This window comes from Mixophyes fleayi, chromosome 6, assembly GCF_038048845.1.
Source record: "Mixophyes fleayi isolate aMixFle1 chromosome 6, aMixFle1.hap1, whole genome shotgun sequence".
NCBI lineage: Eukaryota > Metazoa > Chordata > Amphibia > Anura > Limnodynastidae > Mixophyes > Mixophyes fleayi.
The window spans coordinates 203,617,133-203,639,741 of NC_134407.1; the positions used below are offsets into that span (position 1 = coordinate 203,617,133).

Genomic DNA, 22,609 nt, shown 5'->3' on the forward strand with positions numbered 1-22,609 from the left:
ACTGAGGGATTCTGGGAGGGGGCAGGCACAGTGGGGGTTGCTGCATTGCAGCCTTCATTTGGAATCTAATATATTAACAATGGCGACTTCCAATCCCAGTAACAGTGGCAGCAGCGGCGGCAGTGCGGGCCCCGGGATCCCAGGACACGGCCAGCAGCACAGCACAGTCAGCAGCATGCAGGGTAAGTGCGGTGCCCAGGCTCAGTGTGTGCCATCCTCTGACCTGTGCCCAGGCTGTGTGCCACCCTGACCATGGCACATCTGCCCAGTCCAGGCCCCCTGCCCCCCTATTCAATGTGCCTCTAACCTCCTCAGCTCTCCTGACCCCCCCCAGTTCCTAGCAGTGCCCCCCTAATCCTGTGATCACCCATGTCCAGACCCCCAGTGACCCCTCTAATCCTGTGTGCCACCCTGACCATGGCACATCTGCCCAGTCCAGGCCCCCTGCCCCTGGCATATTCAATGTGCCTCTAACCTTCTAAGCTATCCTGACCCCCCAGTTGCTAGCAGTGCCCCCCCTAATGTTGTGATCACCCATGTCCAGACCCCCAGTGACCCCTCTAATCCTGTGTGCCACCCTCATGCCAGGGTCTATGTGTACCCCCTCTCCCCTGAGTATCAGCTCACATATGTCTCTAGCTAGAGCTCCCTGTTATGATCTCAGTACCAGTGAACCCCCAGATACATTGTATCACCCTGACCTGTGACTTGGGCTGCTGTGTGTATAATTGGTTTGCAGAGACTCCTGTGAATTTGATTACCAACCCTCCCAAAAAAACAGCTGTAATATCTGGTGCCCAGGATGAGAATTGTTGTTTTTCCTATAATTTCCTGTGCCATCCTGATCTCCTCTGCCTAGTCTAGGAGCGGTGCTCATCTTGAGATTCTTGTGCCCTTCTGATGCCATGATTGGGTTAATGATCATGTTACCCCCCCCTCTCTCCACATACATGACTGAAACATGCTATGCACAGACATGGTTAGTGACAACAGCAGCACAGATAATGAGGTGATCATGCACCCACAGTGCCGGTACCTATGGGCTTTTAGAATAGACCCTCATATCCTCCGTCCGGCCTGATCACCCTTACACAATGTGTTAACCCCCTGATTGCTGGCATGCTAATCAAACCACCAGCAGATTGCAGTACCCCCTCCCCCCTACCAATGTCAGTAGTACTATGTTGCCTCCCACGTCTCCTAACATGGCTTTCACACAACCTTTTCATCTCTGCAATGTGAGTTTTTATCACCCAAATCATGTGTTTTACTACTAGCAGATGAATGAGCCTTTGCTGTTAATCTCTTCCCTTCATCCAGTGCCATGAAGAGAAAACTCCCAGTCCCCACAGTAGTACACAGTGCCCCCCACCCCTGAATCCCCCCCAGTGAATATTGTGAGGAGCCTGGGCATCCAGTTTCATCTGCAGATCATCGTCACATAGCCCTCTCTTTTACCTCTGATAGTGCAGTAAACAGTGTCAGACCTTGTGCAGCGAGCTGCCAGGAATTACAGTGTTACCTGACCCTTGTTTAATGCAGCAAGCAATGTGGGTTTACATGCCACCCTATGCCACTGTGGGCGTCAGAATCATGAGTGTTATAGATTCACGGTATAAACCCACAGCTAAGAGCAATACACAGAATTGAGCCACATGCTTTGGAAATGCCCAGCAATGATTAGCCAGGGCCAGTCTATTACTATCTATATATATATATCTATCTATATATATATATATATATATATATCTATATATATATATATATATATATATATATATATATATATATCCATCCTTGGAATAATGCATAGTACAGCAGTGGCTCTTGTCATTCTTTTCTCAGAATCATGCGGTGACCAACCTGATTGCTATGTCATCCTCTTCCCCAGAATAGTGTACGGGCAGATTCATTGTATCGCTGTGTATTCATCACAATAGTGTGCCAAAGGCCCCTGATTCATTTTGTCTCCCCACTCAGAATAGTACAGTGATCAACCATTGTCCCGGTGTCACCTTGTCTTTGACTAGTGAGCGCTCCTGTGCCCTCCGTGTCTCCCTCTACAATATTACCATGGCCTCTGTTATAATTTTTGTGTTTACAACGGTGAAAGAGAGGTTCCTTGGGTCAATATGGCACAATACTACCCCCCCCCCCCCAAAAAAAAATCTGAGTTCCCTTATAAGCCACATTTTCATGTGTCCATATCCATCCGTGGCCTACTTGTGGGGTACGTAACCCTTTTCCCAGTAAGCAGTTGCCTGGTCTTGGAAACCCTACCCCTGTCATTCCACACTCTCACCCTAGCGGGCTGCTTTCCAGCTTTGAACGGGTTAAATTGCTTGTGTTACAAAGAGTTGAGTTCTATAATTACTCGCACTCTCTTTTGATGTTGGTTTTATGTGGTATTGTCATATCTTTGTTTTGGATCCCACTTGTGTGGCCAGCTCATTGGTGTTTTTTCAGCCGTGCTCCTTGTCAGTTTATTTTGGTGAACGTGTGAGAAATGTTATATTATTTGGGTTGTAGAAAATGCAGGTAAATCTATTTAATTCTTCATTAATGGGCAAACAGTATTTTAAGAACGCCTGTCACCTATAGACATACGGGCGACAGCCATTTTGTGGCCCGAACCAATATTTCTGAGAAAGCAGCCTATGGGTTTGTTAAGAGCTAGTGACAACGTTGAGATACTTCGCATACAATGTTAATGACGTATTAAATATCTTTTGAGTTCCTAGTGAATAGATAGGCTGCATTTTCAAGGATATTGGTTCAGCTTTCAAAATGGCTGCCTGCACTGTGCATGTAGGTGATAAGTGCTCTTTAATAATAATTTTTCAATAGATAAGTAACAGTGTAGTCATGTCTGAGTTTAAATGTTTGCCATTATATTATGACACACCTTGGCTAAAATACTTTGTTGCTGCTGAAGGGTTCTTTTGAATATTAAGGGCTTGTTCAGAATTACAAGCTTAGAAAATGGGTAAGAAACGGTAGCAAGCTTTAGTATTTTAGTTATGTGCTTTTAATAATGCAATCTATTGTAGCGTGGGTTAAAGGCATGAGAAGCGGATCATGTGGTGTCCTAACATTTTAAACTAATATTGTTAGAACATAATAGTGGAATTCTAAAATCTTAGAACATAAAAGTGGAATGAGCCTATAAGAAACCATTCAATAACATTCATTCATTAATTATTTTTTTTTAATGCACTTTTTAGACATTTTAGTTTAACAGCAAATAGGTGCGATCAATTGTAAACCGCTACGGAATCTGCTGGCACTATATAAAAAAAAATGATGATGAACACGCTCTAAAAGTTGTGCACTGTGCATGAAAACTAACATGCACTTTTTAGGCATAATTTGCACTTATACCAAAATAATCTTTGTACTAGCAGTATTTTTCCTAAAATGGGAACCACACACTTTTTTTTTTTAATGCACTTTTCAGGTGTTTATTAACGTGTGAAATGTGGGTAGGTGTGAATGAGCCCTTAAAGTAGTTTCTCTTTGTTGTGGTGGGTTAAAGCAACCTGATTGGTTGTTTTAGAACAGGCCTGGTCTGGTCTAGAACATTGGGATCATCCTATTAAATGACATTTCATTCTGTTTTACACTGGCTGCACAAATAGTTGTGTTGTGAACTAGGCCGACTGTCAGGTGTTGAGAAACTATCCTGCTTTTCTAGGCTGTGACTTGTAGCTGACTAATATTAAGGCGCTCCTCCTTTTATTTGCATTAAAAATCAGGACACCCATGTCATCTGTTTGCAGAGGCTTTAAAATCCACCCCGTACTTGGTTATAGGTCCCAAAGGAGGTAATGCATTATAATAATCTATTCTATTTTGCCCTAGGACACCTGTGAGCCTTATTCAGCAGCTGTTATAGGCTGACAGGTCTTCAAGGTCATTTAAAGGCAATCTGTCCTATTAAACCAGAGGTCAGCAACCTGTATCTTTCCAAGTCCCAGCTGTTGGCTGGCAGAGAATGATGGAACTTGTAGTTCTACAACATATGTATAGCCACAGACTGCCCAAGGCTGTATTATACACTGATGGCAACTGAGAAGGCCTACATATAGACTTTAGTTATAGCACGTATCTTTCAGACTAGGGCTAACAATTTATATTTTGGCTTCCTCACTTCTACATTTCGTCCTCCCAGTTTCACCGAGGATTGTGGGAGGCTCTATGTCATTGGCTCAGTGCTTTTTCTTTCATTCATTCATTCATTCATTCATTTATTCATTCATTCTATTCTTTCAATGTAGAACTAAACACCTGATAATTACAAATATAGGTATAATGTCCCTTTTACTTGACCATTTATTTAAATGAAACATTGCTTATTTATTATATGTCCGGTGGTATCTAAACCAAGATAATGGTTTCCCTGTATCTAGTAGATTGTGTGTTCAGAGGTCACTGCTTGGTTTGATTACAGTGGAATTGTTGCCTATACAGACTTTAAGCCGCCATTTTCTGGGCAGAACCAACATTTCTGACTATGCAGTGTGTCCATTTACCTGGAACTAGGGGCATCTCTGGCACAAACGCCACGAACCAGTGATGCCACTAATTACTTAATATATAAATGCAAAATAATTTTATTTGACTTTGGTACCTTTTTTTGTACACACACAGCGACCGCTTTTTATTTGTAACAGAGGTTTTTAGACGGCGACTAAGTTACTTCCTTAAAGACAAGGCTGCAGCTTAATTAACGTTAGCGGCATTTATGCCACTGGGTGGTCCTTTAATATAGTTTTGTCCCCCATACCATGTATTGGTAAATTCAGCGTCCCTCCCATGGGCCCTCCACCGTTACCTGATAAACTGGACTGTGCCATTTTCGTGGCATAAGAGGAGAGAAACTTTAGCGCAAGAGATTTCTCTGTGGTATGAGATTTAGATTCCTGTAAACAAGTGTTCTGATTGGGTGACTGCTGCTTCCCCTACACCTGTCCTTGGTCCTCCAAGTGTGGTAGCCTCTTCTCAAATGATACAATCCAGAGTTGATTCCTAGTTACTGGTGAGTGCCCAAGGAGAAGGACCCCACCAAATTGCTACGATTCCCTATGTTTGGGGGGAACATAAAAATGTTGGAATTTGTTTTCCATTAAATTGTTAATTTTATTAATTTAGATGTCAAGTTTTTAATAAAAAAAATATATATTATTTTTGTGTGAAATTAAAGATCTTGTGGGTGATAAAACGTAATTTGTGCATTGTAAATGTGATCTCTTGTGTATCCCCCCTGCTGATATTCTGTTTTGTTTAGCTAATGCTGTGAATGAACTAGAATTTGTGTTTTCCACTTTAGGACTTCAGATAAACTTCTGTGAAAGTGCACAAAGTAAGATCTGGTTTTCTTTCAGCATTGTGGTGCCTGTCACCTCCATCTTGGTATTGGGAATGTATCAACTGTCGCTCCAACTAACTGCTGTTTAAAGTGAACCTGTCAGCCCCTTATAAACATTTTTGTCTAGTAAATTGTCCTAAAGACAGAGCTTGTTGTTATAACGACACGATGGTCATGAAATGATTGCAAAATAAATACATAATCTATTGCACAGATTAATGCATGTTCATAGTTGGAATCATTTAAACAAGGAATCCACCTAAATCTGAGAATTCAACAAAACATATAAATGCACAGTATTGCCTTACTGGACACTGGCTGGGGGGGTGGTCTGTTCAGTTGAAATTAAAAAAGTATTTTATTTTGCATTAATTAGAAGCACTGTACCTTCAGAAGTTGCTAGTTTCAGATTTTTACTATGAGCATAGGTCAGACAGCACAATGTTGTGGTATTAGCCGCTTTCTAAGTCAAAGTTTTGCTCGATAAAGGGGTTAATATCCTGAAATATTGTTGCACCGTGCTAGCATGATAAAACTGCAACTTCTAAGTTGTTCTGCAGCTGATTTTCCACTGTCCTGTCTCACTGGGCAGATATAGGGGCACATTTATCAATATTCACATAAAGTGAAAAGTAGTTTTCAATCCTTATCGCAATGATAAGGATTGAACTACTTCTCACATTTATGTACAGCCGTGCACAGAAACAGCAGTTCCGAAAAACTGCTGTTTCAGTGATAAAAAAAATCATACTTATACCCCTCTTAGGAAGCGCTGTCTTTGGGTCTTCTCTTCAATTGCGCATGTCCAGTTCCAAGAACTGGACATGCGCACACAGATCCCCTCTCTGTCTCTGCAACGATAGTTGCAGAGAGAGAGCGCTGAGTGACAGGGAGGGATCATGTGATCCCTCCACACATGCGCTGTCCAGCTCTGCTCTCCGGAGCAGAGCTGGCAGCATTAGATTTCCTCAATTCAGATGGCGTACATTAACATGACAAGTTCCCGAAAAAAATGTTTTTTCGGGACTTGTTAGATTGCGGCCAGGAGCAGTCACCATTCTGTTGAATGGTGACTGCTCCCAAAAACGAAGAGGAATGCAAAGCAGCAGATATCCATGATATCTGCTGCGATGCCCCCTTAATAAATTTGCGGAGGACACTGTGGGACCTTAATGACCCGTTAAAAGCACTATCGTGTTTTATTAAATATGCCCCATAATTTGGAGCAAAGTGCCGCTATATCTCTCCGGAACACTCTGCGAAGACACATCGCCTCGATGTTCTGACTGAAATCTCTGCCCATTTCCCCCTCGCGTAACATAGACGTGCGTAGAAAAATGAGCGGATATTTCTTATCGTAATAGGGGGCAATATGTGCAGCTGAACGTCGAAGCGGTTTTCGGTGGCGCCTCACACTAAATTGAATCTGCCCTCTAGAGTACTGGTGCAAAGGACTACTTACTGTGTGCGGGGAGCTGTAAAATGACGTGAGCTTGAGATTCTGCAATCAGCTCACTTAAATTCTACGCTCCGGAACACACCATAGCATCACAACATTGTGTTTGGGTTCAAAACGTACACTGGGCCACCGCAACCAATCGGCAGTAAGCTTTTATTAGTCTAGTACAGAGTAGACAATGAAAGAGAGTGTGCAATTGGTTGATGTGGTTTGACAGGTTTTGTAGCGAAGTGCAGTGTTTGCAAACAAGCCCTTGTGATAACAAGACAGAGCAGTAGTTATACAGTGATGTTTAGGACTATTTAAAACAAAAAAAAAAATATAGATTTTTTTTTTTTTTTTTTTGTTCCTCCAATTGTGAAAATGCTTTAGCTGTGCAATGAATGATCTATACCTGTGGCTCTCTAGGTGTTGTGAAACTACAAGTCCCAGCATGCCCTGTCAGCAATCGGCTGGCTATCTACTGGCAAAGCATGCTGGGATTTGTAGTATCACAACACCTGCAGAGCGACAGGTTGGCCAGCCTGATCTATAGTGGCCATCTTTCTTTTCAAGCTGCTTGGTTGGCTTCTGAATCTTTCTCCTCCCTCTGCATATTGCTGCTGACATTGGGGAGAAGCAAGTTCCAAAGCCATATATCCAGCATTTCTTGAAAAGTAATTAGCATGGAATAAAGGTAGGTTTTTTTTTCTGGTACACTTGAATCAGAAAATTTTGGTGACAGGTTCATTTTAAAGAGACTTACCATAAAAATATATATGTTAAACTTGTCCCTTCTAACTAGCAAGCTGATATTCTGCACACGTTATGGAGTCGTGTATGGTTTTATATTTATACAGGACTGGTCAACTGGCTAAACACATCCAGCTGAAGTTTCTTGTGATGACCCCAACCGTCTCGCAACCAGGGATTAATTAATACACATCCCGGGTTTGCCTAGAGTTGGCGACGTATATATGTCACATACACCGATCAGCCACAACTTTAAAACCACCAACAAGTGAAGTGAATAACACCGATTATCTTGTTACAATGGCACCTCTCGAGGGGTGGGATATAATAAGCAGCAAGTGAATAGTCAGTTGAAGTTGATGTATTAGAAGCAGGAAAACATGGGCAAGGACCAAATTGTGATGGTTAGATGACTGGTTCAGAGAATCTCCAAAACGGGTGGGGTGTTCCCAGTATGCAGTGGTTAGCATTTGCCAAAAGTGGTCCATGGGATGACAATTGGTGAACCGGTGACGGGGTCATGGGTGCCCAAGGCTCATTGATGGGCGTGGGGAGTGAAGGCTAGCCCATGTGCTCCAATGCCACACAAATTGCTGAAAAAATTAATATTGGGTATGATAAAAAGGTGTCAGAACACACAGTGAGTAGGCGCGGGCCGGTCAGAGTTCCAATGCTGACCCCTGTCCTCTACCGAAAGTGCCTACAATGGGCACGAGAGCACCAGAACTGGACCATGGAGCAAAGGAAGAAGGTGGCCTGGTCTGATGACATTTTCTTTTACTTCATGCGCACGGTCGGGTGCATTTGCATTGTTTACCTGGGAGAGAGAAGGCACCGGGATGCACTATGGGAAGAAGGCAAGACGGCAGAGACAGTGTACTGCTCTGGGCAATGTTTTGTTGGGAAACCTTGGGTCCTGGCATTCATGTGGATGTTACTTTGACATGTACCACCAACCTAATCATTGTTACAGACCAAGTACATCCCTTCACAACAACAGTATTCCCTGATAGCAGTGGCCTCTTTCTGCGGGATAATGCGCCCTGCCACACTGAAAGAACTGTTCAGGAATGGTTTGAGGAACATGACACAGAGTTCAAGGTATTGACTTGGCCTCCAAGTTCCCCAGATCTCAGCCCGATCGAGCATCTGTGGGATGTGCTGGAAAAAGTCAGAGCCATGGAGGCCCCACCTCACAACTTACAGGACTTAAAGGAGCTGCTGCTAACATCTTGGTGCCAGATACCACAGAACACCTTCAGAGGTCTTGTGGAGTTCATGCCTCAACGCTTCAGAACTGTTTTGGCGGTACGAGGGAAACCACAATATTATATAAGTGGTTTTATTGTTGATGCTGATCGGTGTATTTTCTCTTGGGTCCTAATAAAAAAAGGGAAGAAATAATATTAGTTTTATATTATTTAGCACAGAGAGCTATGCCAAAGACCTTCAGCTGTTGAACTACAATTCCCAGCATGCACTTATTCAACAGCTGGAGAGTGTTGGGCCTACTAATGAGTATATGAATGAACTATGTAGTTTCTGAAGCTTGTGGAAAAGTCTTGAAACAGGCTCCAGTTGTCCGGCTCTCCTACAATTTGCTAAAACCACAATGGCTTGCTGGTTAATGGGACTGAATTTACATATTTATGATTTTTGTTTATTCATTTTTATTTTTTTTGTTTAATGAGGAGTGACCCTTAATTTGCATTAAAGCAGCAATCCTTGTTGGTGTAAACCAGGCCTGTCCAACCTGCGGCCCTCCAGATGTTTGTGAACTACAAGTCCCAGCATGCCCTTCCAGCTATCAACTGGTTGTCTACTGGCAAAGCATGCTGGGGCTTGTAGTTTCACAACACCTGGAGGGCCGTAGGTTGGACAGGCCTGGTGTAAACTATCCAGGACGGCGGCCTGGCCACTTTCCCTTAGTAATCTATATGGAATCTCACTTTGCATTGACCACTTCTTGCCTCTCCATAGTCTATCATTGATGCAGAAATATAGAAACTGTGACTGATTTTAATGCAGAAAGAGCCTAAAATATGTATACAGTTATATGGATTGCTGCTTTTATTTTAAAGTTTTATTTATCACATTATCATTATGATCATCAATTGCTTTTTTTCCCCATGTGTTTAGAGCTGTACTAAATGCAGGATACAAGGAAGGTATAACTAAAGACACAGGAACCTGTTAAATGTATATATAAATATGTGTATATTCTAGCCAACTGTGTATATTTCATAAAGATATAATCAATGTGTGTTGAGGTGGATGAGAACCTTTTGTATGGTCGAGTATATGCGTACTAACACGGTATAATATATATAGCTGAACGCATTGTGTGCCTTCTGCGGACTCTCTCCTGCGATTTCTAGTAAAAAATAAATGTGCCCACTACCTCTATATCTATATTCTAAAAAAAAATCTTTATTGCACAAATATTACAGCACTGTTCTGATAAGTTTAAATGTGTTTAACCATATGACCTTGTGTACAGACACAAGTGTTAATTTTAAGCATTTAATTCAATTCTGACGGCCCATTAGACACTCATAGTACATGGATAATGTAAACGCATGGACATGTGTACACACACTTTCTGACAAGCGTTTCGTTCGTGTCTATTTGGATCTTTCGCCTGCAGCGTTCAGATGGGTTGTCGCTCCGTAAAATACAACGGAGATCAATGGAACACCTATTAAATCCACAATACTCAATGCTGCCGGGAAGCTTTGAGATACAATAATGAACCTGCTTCTAACGCTTTGTTGAAGTACATGGTGTTGTCTATACTTTAACTCGTGCTCTTTTTCAACACCCGCATGTGTGAGCCCTAAGGGAAACGGGAAATGAATACAAGATTTGCCAATCCTCTCTTTAGCGTTTGGAGGGTTAGAATTAAATGTGAAAAAAGGTTTTAATCCCCATTCCCACCATTGGGGCCTAAAATTTGAATGCCAGACTTAGGGCTAGATTTACTAAGCTGCGGGTTTGAAAAAGTGGAGATGTTGCCTATAGCAACCAATCAGATTCTAGCAGTCATTTTGTAGAATGTACTAAGTAAATGACAGCTAGAATCTGATTGGTTGCTATAGGCAACATCTCCACTTTTGCAAACCCGCAGTTTAGTAAATATACCCCTTAGTGTTTAAACGTGAGACAATTTGTCGATAATGCATTACCAAGCGCTATCCGTACAATACATTGTATTGGTAAATTGAAAACCTGTCCGAAGCGCATGTAAACAGTGTTAATATGCATTACTAAAATACACTTAAAGCATGTCCATCACCCATGGTATGCAGTACTAAAACTCAAGGTATTTAGTCACACCAATAGCATTCAATCAACAATTGGCTTTCATCTGCCCAGTGTAGGTTAGACAATGAAAGCAAATTTCTGATTAATTGATACGATTTTAGTGCAGATTTGGACCTATGGGCATGCTTAGTAAATAACCTTTAATGTGAGTTTGAGCCTGCTCAGCCAACCAATGCTGCACAGTAATATCATGGGTGAAAGGAGTGGCGTTTTCCGAAAAAAAAAAAAAGAAAACCTTAGTCTCCACGACATTGGAAAAAAAATAATAATAATCATGCTTATTCTCTCAAAAAATGCCGTTTGGTTCTGTATTGTACATTGTAAGTATTAGCCCACCTTTGGCTGTGCTTCGGTCGAGCAGGTGTCTGCATGGCTGCCAGTGGGAAACTACTTTCTAAGCAGCAGGAGGAGGTGGCGGTACGGAGCGGCACCAAGATCTTGTAGAACTCTTATGGAACCCAGAGGTGGTATGATTAAACCATGCACACGTTCCAAAGACTAGTAACAATAACTTCACCACTGTCACTGTTCCATTGTAGGATATGTTGCCTCAACCAAATGGGGGCTCGTCCAGATACCTTACATATGTATAAAATTTTTATATATATATATATATATATATATATATATATATATATATATATATATATATATATATATATAATCAAATTTTTTTTTTTTTTTTACACATACACTGCAGCAGTGAGTGGGTTTGAAAATATTGTGTCTTAGGATGTCACACACTTTGAGCATAAGAGCTATGCGGACAGCCAGCCTCCCACACACAACACGTCTGCAAGATATGAGGTTATATAATGCAGGGAAAGAAAAAAAAAAAAAAAACATTGATATTGCTTCACTCTTTTACAAAGGGCACTTTGCTGCCATGTCACACTGAGGAGCTCCTGTCACACAGAGCGGAGGCAGCCATTTTGTGACAGAACATTGCTCAGAATATACATGACCATGCTGTTTATCAGTGTTATGGGAGTTTTCAGGAATAATTCCAAAATGAAGTCTCTTCAGTATATGTTCAGTTTATTCTTGTATGCGCAATACATACCATTCAATTCAGTCAGAATAATAACTTTTCAAGCATTTTATGCCCTAAAACCACAAACTAATACGCAGATAAAGCATTATATAAGACTTTAACCAATAATATCACAACATCACCCCACATCACCCAGATACAGGCATAAATCCAAGAAGACCCTGCCACATCTTATCTGGTGTAGACTAGCAGTACCCACAACTTCCCCGTGTCCCATCATGAACAGTGGAGGGCACATTTCAGTTTAGATAAGTTACGCTATATAACATTCTTTTAGACAGGTTTCCTCATATACCTTAAGCAATACTGTCCAAGGAGCAGAAAAACAACTTAATTTGTCAATACATATATGCACTGTAGCTTTGTTAACTCTTAGGCATCCTACTACTATCTTATAACTGGCTTTAATTCAACTTCTATTTGTATAATTGATTATCCATATCAGTCAGGGCATAGACCACAATGGGGTGGGATTGATATGGCTGCTGAGATTGGGCACTGGATAACTGATACAATGGGCATATGTGGAGATTACACCTCTGTGTGGCTTTTCACTGATATGGTGCCTTAGCTACATGAACCAGTGTAAGCTTGCACACACACAATATTATCTTCCAAAACCTAAATACCAGTACCTGTCTCTAAACCATTCCTGCCTGAATAACAAGCAGTACCCCCATGGCAGAAATAACCACTGAACAACTGTACCTAATTTCTGGCTTTCAGTAACCAACGGCACAGAATATTTCCTCTTATTCTACATCATCATTGTTTGTTTATTTACCTGTGTGACATGCATGAGAACAGTAAACCTAATAACAGGTACATGGGTACAGTTTAAGCAGAATAGTAAATTTATGGATGCAATTAATAGAAAAAAGGCATTGCGTAGAGAGAGAAAAAGAAATGTGCATCAGATATAATTAGGGACATATGAGGTAGGCAGAGAACAGACTGAGGACATAAGGTAGAGAGGAGCCTGCCCATAAGAGCTTACATTCTAAAGGATGGGGTGAAGAGATGTAGAATCGTGTGGGACAGTTTAGTTTGGGGTATGGAGCATGTGGAGAGATGTGGAAAGCCGTAGCAGTGAAGCACTGAGGCACTATCCGTAAGGACATGATCAATCGGAGGTTGTAAGGGTCAGCAGGCTCCAATGTGGCTGTGAATGCGGTTTGGGGGAGGGAGGAGCTAGAATGTAGATACAACAGAGCCTAGCCACCTGTTATAATGCCTCTGGTGGGGTGGATAGAGTCAGCCTTATGCTGTGGATCTGCTTTTCGTCACCCCAAAATTGGAGGCCGATTATAGAACCCACAACTTGGCGCTCTGTAGGGACTCGTCGGCCCTTTTGCAAACACAATTAAACAGAAAATAAAATATATGTACATGTAAAGATATCTGATTCTATTTAGACAACACTATAGATGAGACGATGCTATTGATTACATGACTACACCTTGACACCATGTATGTAGGCACAGATGCAAATAACAGTCTGAAAGAGTCTAATGTGCTGGATGGGAAGAACATTGGATGGAGGTCGAGGAGGTGGGATGTATAGTAGGAGAAACCCATCCAAGGTAGTGGGGGCAGAGGGTGGATTTGGAGCCACAGCTTGTGTCTGGCAGTCTCTGTGAGGTGAGCACTATGAATGCAGACCTACAGGATGGATGGGCCACGGTCCGGTGTGTCGTCTATGCAGTGGGCCCTAGAGAGTCTACATACTGGGTGCTCCTCTCATGCTGCCATCCTATAGCCCAGTGACAGGGTCACTGTCTAATATGGCCACAGATATAGACCAGCAGATCAATGGGGTTTATCTTCAGAGTGTATCTACTAACATGCCCAATAATCTTATTTTGAACAGATGATTGTTGGGCAGGACGGGTTGGATCCAGAGATAACGTCTGCAGAATTATCCTGACCCTACATGTTGCAATATTACAGACAATTATTTGGAATGCAAAATAATGACCTGACATCTGGGTTCAGTAAACAGGATATTATCACAGTATGGATTGTAGTGAATTAAGGTTGTCCGATGTGGTCATGCTTTGTTACACCTGCAAAATGGACCTATAAAGTATTTTTCAATTTCTATGGAGTTATTATTTTATTATTATTATTTATTATTATTTTTATTATTATTATTATTTTTATTTTTTTAAACTGAGGTGATGGGGTAGAAGAGTAAATCATTTAATGTGAACTTTACCGGAGAGAAGAGAACCCTTTTTGTCCCGTCCCCCCTCTGATTTGCGTGTTTTTTTTTTTGTTTTTTTTTGTATTCAATGAGCAGCCCTTATAGAATAGAGACCTTCTCTATTTTTCGTACATCACGCCAGTTTGAAGGCAAAACCAAACGAAGATCACCTTACATGAGCTAATTATTATAAATATATTAAAGTTTTTCTTAATTTTTCACATTTAATTGTTTTCTAGAAGTTAATGAACAAGAAAAAAAGACAAGAAATATACAAAAAAACTGCATTGAAACAAACCTTAGTGGTAAGAAGAAGAAAAAACGTGTGTTTGTTTTTTGTTTTTAATTTTTCGCTTGTTGGTTTTACTGTTTTTTGTTTTGTTTGTTTTTTATTTTGTTTATGTTTGTTTTATAAATCCGACTGAATTGTCAGATGCAGGCCAAACACACAAGTGTTGATGATTTTAAAACGATAGACTGTGTGTGTTTTTTGTTTTTTAGTTTTTTTTTTTGTACTTTATTCTTTTCTTCGCATACAATTTAGGGTCCCTTTTTATATCATTCTCGGCAGCATTACCTAAATATAAATACATAAGAGGCATGTTCTTGCCATCACCTAGTTAACTCTACATAAGGATAGCACGCCATCTATTTTTTATTTATCCGTTTAATCCACACAAAGCCGCCATCTCTGGCTATTTGTGTGCATTGCCCCATCACCCCACTGAGGCTGTACATCTTTAAATGCACCAGCTGCGTACACAGAGAGCCTGCGGCCGATCAATAATATATATGGCATGTGACGGCATTGTCCTTTATGGGAATATCATTGAATATTCATCAGCTGTGCTCCCGAGGTGACGCTTACTAAATTTCCGAAACCGTTCCACTTCCCCTGCGTCTATCAGAGCTGAGAAGCAGGCCGCAGCCTGCCCTCGTTTCCAGGAAGCTGATTATCGGAGCTGTGTTAAGCTGCCCGTCTGACCGTAAAGGGGCTTCTATGCTTAATTAAGACCTGCGCTATTAGGCTGCCTGTGTAACATCTGGTCGCTAAGCTGTGTCACTTCTGAGAACCGGACAAACCATTAGCTGATTCCTGGCTTTAAATCTGTTTGATATTGAGTCATAATGTCACTGCTTCATCAGGTGACACCCAGCACGATATTGCGGCCTTCTGTTATGTTTTAATGTTAATAACCCTTTTTTTATTATTATTATTATTATTTGCTATATTATTTGGCGAATAAAGGTACTTTTGATCATTCCTTTAATGGAAAATTAAATAGTGATTCTAGTCTCTTCTGCAATAAAACCTTGGTATCTTCAGATTTGTTTAATGTTCTAAATGTGCGGTTTCTGCCATTGGGGTGTTTTTGTTTATTTTTTTTTGATAATTTTTTTTTTGTGAGTTATGTGTGTTGGCAATTACTCTGGTGTTTAAGTGTAAACAGGAGGAGTCTATATATTTTATGTACCCCCCCCCCCTCCTGCATGTACATTGTTTGATGTGTGTGCAGTGTTTTTGTTTTTTTTTCTTTTTTTTTTTTTGTTTTCAATTTTGTTTTTTTTTTGTTTTTTTATGGATGATGTTTATTTCAAAATCTATAACTAAAGATTAAATAATATTAAATACAGTTTTGGGTCAAACATTTAACACAAGTTTCAGGCAGCGTAAAAAACCCCAAAACTTTTCAGCAAAGTTAATGTATAGGCAGGAACTTGTCTGTCCTTATATGCTCGCTTTATAGACGTATCTCCTTTTTATCACCCATGTTTTTTAATTTTTTTTTTTTTTAAAGTTCTGTATTGGAATGCATTTATAATTCAGTGATTTAATAGCAAAGATAACAAAATCCTGTATACTGATTTTTATTTAATTTTTTTTTAATTTATTTATTTTTTTTATATTTTTTTAGTGATTATGGTAGATAGTGTTGGTTTGTAGCTAATGTTCCTTTATATGTCTCCTCAGGTAAACGCAAAGCACTGAAGTTGAATTTTGCCAACCCGGCTTTCAAATCCACAGCAAAATTCACACTGAATCCCACTGTTCAACCTGCGCACCTGTAAGTAGTTCTGTCTGAAATTTTTAGCAAAGGACCCTGACTTTATAATACACAAACAAATACCCTCTATACTATTAAGTGTTTTAATTAAAAAAACAAACAAAAAAAAACAAAAAACTGTCTTTTGCCGAAGGAGATAAAAAGATGTTATACATCGTCTCCATGTAATGTCTTCGGATTAAATTGTTCCTAGACAGAAACTAGGCGCTTTTTTCTGCTATATGACGGTAGCTGTTGCCATGTTGGTGTGTGCTCTCTGGCAAACATTGTCTGTGGTCATCGTGTACAGCAATATATATCGTTTGTTTTGTTGTATTTCTAATTAACTCTGATATTTTGCCGAATGTTTCTGTGTGATTTTGACGAGAAAAATAACTCCTGAACTGTTAAAAAATGTATTTTTAAATCTTGCATGCCAACTATTTGCTAGATTTGGTAGAAAAAAAAGCCATCATAATTTTCTTTGTGTAGGAATTAATAGCTATATTAAATGACAGTGCAAGAAATCATACCCTTCATACAGTAGAACTTATGTATATATTTTTAAATGTTAGTAAATGTTTCCATATTTTTATGTTTGTGATTAGTGGCCCATTTTAATAATTAATTTCTTTCCTCCCTCTCTCCATGAGTGGAAAATTAAATCTATCGTCCTGTGTAGAAAGGGGGAATTTGTGGGGGGGCCTGAAACTGCTTGATCGTCTTTAAAAGTCCCTCCCGTTATCTAGGATTCTGGGTAGTGTTGTGTTAAAGAGTGTAAAACTTGACTATGAATATTTATACCCTGTCATTACCCAGAAAACCCCTGGGTAACCCCTTTCTTTGTGTCTCCTTTCACCTGCCAAGGATGCAGAAACCGGACGCCATCAGGAACCTGGAGACATCGTACCAAAAACAGGAAGTGCGGTTGCCTTGTGCAAAGACGTACAGTTCCAATGAGCAGGCTACAAAAAACAGACTGTAAGTTTCTTACTAAAGGGGGCCCCCACCCCGTTACCTCCCCACACTGGTGGCAGCCATTTTGTGAAGGAGACCATTTTCATGACCCAGTGACCTCACGGAGTTCCAAAGCGGTAATAACTCCGGTCATAAAATGGCTGCCTCCTCTGTGTGTAAGTGATAAGTGCAGTCATGGATTATTTTAGTATATGCATGAAGAATTAAAGAACACCCTATGTGGGATGTCCTGTCATGGTTCCGCCTATCTGTTATTAACTAGTTTTGCGCGGTGTCATAACGGCCTTTGTTTAACTTGAAACCAGCAATAGATTTGATCAGCTGAGATTTGGAACGTGAAACGCGCAGAGTCCCAGAATTGCATTAAAGGAATATTATTCATTGCCTTTTAGATGTTTTATCGCTCACAGCAAAGACACTCCGGGGAATATTAGACACACTAATGACTGCGGATTGGTTAAAGGACATTACCCAATTAACAATTTAACTGTTTTAGCATCCATACAGTTGTAAGAAAATTGTTCTCTGTAGGAAGAAGTGTTACAGCAAAGTTAGCTCATCGACTGCTAAACTTGCATTTTTATTTTATGTATCTCACACACACACACACACACACACACACACACACACACACACACACACACACACACACACACACACACACACACACACACACACACTATTTTATTTAAACTCCACACAGATCAGGCCATGGTCTGGAATCTAATTAATGATTCCAGTCCTGTGAGACAGAAGTGCTAACCACTGAGCCACCATGCTGCCCCAGATCTATTTGGCTATGTTGCTCTCTAGAAATTCTCTCCAAAACTGTGGACACAAAAATAATCAGGAGATGAAGAATTAAAGCAAAATGGTGCTCTGCTCACAGTCAGATGTGTGAAAACTGCATTATTGTCAAAGAACACGTTAACTACCTTCCGTATAACCATATATTAAAGCCTGTGTATGACTAACCAGTTATATGGTATCTGAAATAACTAAAATATTTACAGTACACTTGGCTAATTCTGTCCAGTATGCTGTCAAGAAAATTTGAGTGTTGGTTTAGGGGGAGAAGTTGAAGATAGGAGGGGCCAGGGTGGAGGAGGGGTGGGTGAGCGTGACGGTTTAGATAAGTCTGTTAATGTGTGTAACGGGTTACCTGCATATGTTTAAATAAACAGAGAAAAAGAGTGAACTGACAGTAACTTATCATGTTTTATTTTACATCTGGACAGAGAGCGATTACGAACACACAGCATTGAATCTTCAGGAAAATTAAAGCTTTCCCCGGAACAGCACTGGGACTTCACGGCCGAGGACCTGAAGGATCTTGGCGAGATTGGGAGAGGCGCGTACGGCTCTGTTAACAAAATGATGCACAATCCGAGTGGGCAAATCATGGCTGTCAAGGTGGGTGCCATCCTTTGGGAGGGATTCTTTAAAATAGAGGAACGTAGCAGAGAATTCCATTAATTCTTGATATTCTGGCATGTCGGGGCAGTTGATATGGAGACACAGTTGTAATATCAAGTTGGATTATAGGAACTTCATTTCGGATACAGGTGCAATTTGGCATCACAATCTTCCTGCACAGTGTGACTTTAACTAATATAACCCAATATAACAAGTACTGATATAACCCATGCAAAATGGTGACACATTGGCCTCATAGTACGGGGACCGTGGGTTCAATTCCGACCAGGATCCAAACTGTGGGAGTTCGTTTATTCTCCTTGTGCTTTGTGTGCTTTCTCTGTAAGGTTCAATTTAATGCTTAAAAAACAGGATACACCCAAAACTTAAAATTTACATTTGGGTCACGGGTCAGACATCAAGCGGTGTTGTAGGCGCCCCCCTCTCCTCGCGGGTCAGGCATGCAGCAGCGTTGTAGGCGCCCCCCTCTCCTTGCGGGTCAGGCATGCAGCGGTGTTGTCGGCGCCCCCATCTCCTCGCGGGTCAGACATGCAGCGGTGTTGTCGGTGCCCCCATCTCCTCGCAGGTCAGACATGCAGTGGCGTTGTCGGCGCCCCCGGCTCCTCGCGGGTCAGACATGCAGCAGCATTGTAGGCGCCCCCCTCTCTTTGCGGGTCAGGCATGCAGCGGTGTTGTCGGCGCCCCCCTCTCCTCGTGGGTCAGACATGCAGCGTTGTTGTCGGTGCCCCTCCTCTCCTCGCAGGTCAGACATGCAGCGGTGTTGTCGGTGCCCCTCCTCTATGAACTTGTCATTTATGTGAATGAGCAACTCACAGGGCAGAGGTATAGACAATACCACCGCATCTGAAATAAGCGTCACTTAGCAGCATGGGACGAACTGTTGGAGACATTGCTGGACCCCACCAGATCAGAAGAATATTACTTTCTCACTATGTAATACTTTTTTTTTTTTTTTTTTTTTTAAATTTGGCATAATGAACTGTTTGAAAGTAAATGTAGTTTTTGGGTGGTGTTCCTTTAAAATTCTCTTAATTCTTGTTCCTCTGTCTCTCTTTTCAGAGGATTCGATCCACTGTGGACGAGAAGGAACAGAAACAGCTCCTAATGGATCTTGACGTCGTGATGCGGAGCAGCGACTGCCCGTATATTGTTCAGTTTTATGGGGCACTATTCCGAGAGGTGAGTTTTGGAATCATGTCCTGCCAGAGACCAGAATGTTGGAAATGTAGGGTGGACAAGATTTCCCCATCACAAAGTACAGGCCATTGCTCAAAACGCTGCTGGCAGTGGTATGGATTAATAAAGTTAAGCAGATCCCTCTGTCATTTAAAGCTGGGGCCATTTATATATAAAACAATCCTTGCTTTAACCTTTCTGGGTGATCCAGCTTGTGAGAGTTGTTTTAGTGCAAAAATGATCTATGGGTAAACTAAATCGGCCGTTCTACCATCTTTCTTCTGGAGTACTGTTCTGTTAGTTCTATGGGATGAGGTTTCAATTTTTCATCAGCCTATTTTATTTTACTAGTATGTGTCTTATATCATCCATTGACTGTTACAAGGTGGCTGAATTCCATTGTCCTCTTTCTCTATTCCAGGGTGACTGCTGGATCTGCATGGAGCTCATGGCTACCTCGTTTGACAAATTTTACAAATATGTATATAGTTCATTAGACGATGTTATTCCAGAGGAGATTTTAGGCAAAATAACTTTAGCTGTGAGTGAACTTTTGTCTTGTATCCTTACTACACCTACTTACTTACATATTTGTGGCTGATTGGTTGGTGTGTGGAGATGCTATATAAGAGATATAAATTGGCTGCCTACTTTATCACAGCTGTACTCAATGAACGCTACCTTTTATTATAAAAAAGAAAAAATTCTGCTTTGCCACGAGTCAGGCGGGTTCCCGATGTCTGCCGCTGTCTGGGTATATAAGGCAGGATTGTACCCTACAGGCATAGGAGCTGGGACACTTTCCCTGATCACGGCAGACATGGGGGCACCACCAGATCCCATGGATCCGCAGTAAAGTAATATTTTTGCATTTTATGTTTTTAATGTTTTGTGTTGAATTGGCCTTCGGTGGTTGCTCCTTTCGTAACTTTTCTCTTTCTCCGCCAGACTGTGAAAGCATTGAACCACTTAAAAGAAAACTTGAAAATAATTCACAGAGGTGAGGATCCTTTCATAATGCCTTTCAGTCTAAAGGGATTTTCTTATGTTCTGTGTTTAGATAGGGTGGTCGGTTACGTTCAAGCAGTGTACTGTAACTTGATTGTCTTCTCTGCCGTTTTAATTTATCTTTTTTTTTTTTTTTTTTGTTTTGTGTTTTCGTGCCCGGACAACTTGCATTGCCTTGATATGTTTTCAGTTCATGGTCTCCTTTAGGGTCAGTGTCTTGGGTTTAAAGGTATAAGTCGGATAGAGGTACTATCTGCTTTCAAAGTTAAACACATAAGTTTGAACATTAAGGGGATAATTCATTAAGGCACGCAAAGTGTACGCACCGTGCGTTGTTTTTATATTTAAAAACGCACGGAATTCAACTACAGGTGGATCTGAAGAAGCCTCTTGTTGAATACGGGTCTAGGTACATCAATCATCACTATCACTCGGCACGTACACCTGACCTGTAGCTGGTTCAAGCGACTGAAAATCGCGTACCTGACAGATGTCCAAACTTGGACTCCGTTGTTGCTGCGTGCTCTTGACCTTGGCTTGTCCTTGGTGTACATTAAGTGCACACGCCCTTTCCCCTCCCTGTTCCGCCCCTGAAATCTTAGGCTGTCGGAAGTGTCCTTTATGTTTGAAGATGAATTGCGCACACTGGCATATAATCCGTTTCTAGCTATGCGCAGAGCAATTTAACGCAAAATATAGCACGTATCAGCATTTACGTTCCTTAATTAATCTGGCATTTGCATATTGTGTGCCAAGTTTATGTTGTATATAAAAATAACCCAGCAACTCAGCCAGGCTCTTCCATAGGAGTACTTTTTATTCCATAATAACCAAAGTATACAATATTTTGAGAGGGTCTTCCTCAGTGAGATTTACAAGTGCGGTCTTTAAATAGTGGACGCTGAACTTGTAGACATTTGATCAATCAATAAGCTGTTATAATCTTTATACATATGTTTAAGACACATATTAAAATACAATTTAATATATCACACAAGTTATTACAGAATAAACTCATATATGGAACTAGAGCCTATCACATATTTTAATTCTGTTTAACTATCCTAATATTGTACCGGGGATCCATATGCATAAAGATTTCACCATTTTCTAAAGGTACATGGAAAATGGGTATACAACAACTAGTGTCTTTTATGGTGTCAAATAAATTATAATGAATATGTCTCATCTAGTGGATTCTTCTTTCAGTCATAAACACTTAAAATTGAAAGCAAGGTAATCAACTATACTGAGATGTTCAGGTCATAAACGTCAGTCATTTATGATCACTCCCAAGAGTGACAACAAGGTGATCAACGATACCAAAATGTTTAGGTCATAAACTCCCTTATTAACAAACGTCACATAACCGACCAGAAGAGGGACTTGAAGAAGCAAATTTATATCACGCTATCGTATATCGCAAATCACATGGTGGAAAACAATGACCTTGTTTGACTTTCCCCATGCTGTTAAATAGATTATATTGTATATGTCTCTCACAGTAGCGTCTAAGTGTCATACGTAGTTCCTATACTCACACTGACATTGTAGAAGGTAAATTACATTCATATAGCTGCAAGTAAAGAGGGTTCTGCACTAAGCATGCACCATTCATCATATAGGTGAAGCTGGTTTAATAGGACGGCTGCATCTTGGACTGTTTCTATGTTTATCACGTACATAGATGTGTTAATGGCCTTTCCGATGGGCCATGGGGATTAGGGTAAACTGAAGGAGTTCTCTATCTTGCTTGCTGTGACCTTTAAATAGTTTGCAAATACATTTGTATTTTTGCACTATGCCAGGGCCTGATTACCCA

The 22,609-nt window shown here is 40.7% G+C and overlaps 1 protein-coding gene across 5 annotated transcripts in view; it reads left to right on the forward strand.

Moving 5' to 3' along the window:
* The window catches only part of MAP2K4 (mitogen-activated protein kinase kinase 4), a 36,830-nt gene continuing 14,221 nt past the window's right edge, over positions 1–22,609 (forward strand). The window contains exons 1-9 of one of the 5 annotated variants that reach the window (XM_075178135.1): positions 1–182; positions 5,330–5,362; positions 14,383–14,448; positions 16,116–16,209; positions 17,008–17,169; positions 18,405–18,579; positions 19,663–19,782; positions 20,201–20,320; positions 20,728–20,779. In XM_075178135.1, the coding sequence (XP_075034236.1) occupies positions 80–182; positions 5,330–5,362; positions 14,383–14,448; positions 16,116–16,209; positions 17,008–17,169; positions 18,405–18,579; positions 19,663–19,782; positions 20,201–20,320; positions 20,728–20,779 (925 nt within the window). In that variant the 5' untranslated portion in view covers positions 1–79. The remainder of the gene's footprint in view (positions 183–5,329; positions 5,363–14,382; positions 14,449–16,115; positions 16,210–17,007; positions 17,170–18,404; positions 18,580–19,662; positions 19,783–20,200; positions 20,321–20,727; positions 20,780–22,609) is intronic. The other 4 variants (XM_075178137.1, XM_075178138.1, XM_075178136.1 and 1 more) reach the window with 4 other exon arrangements.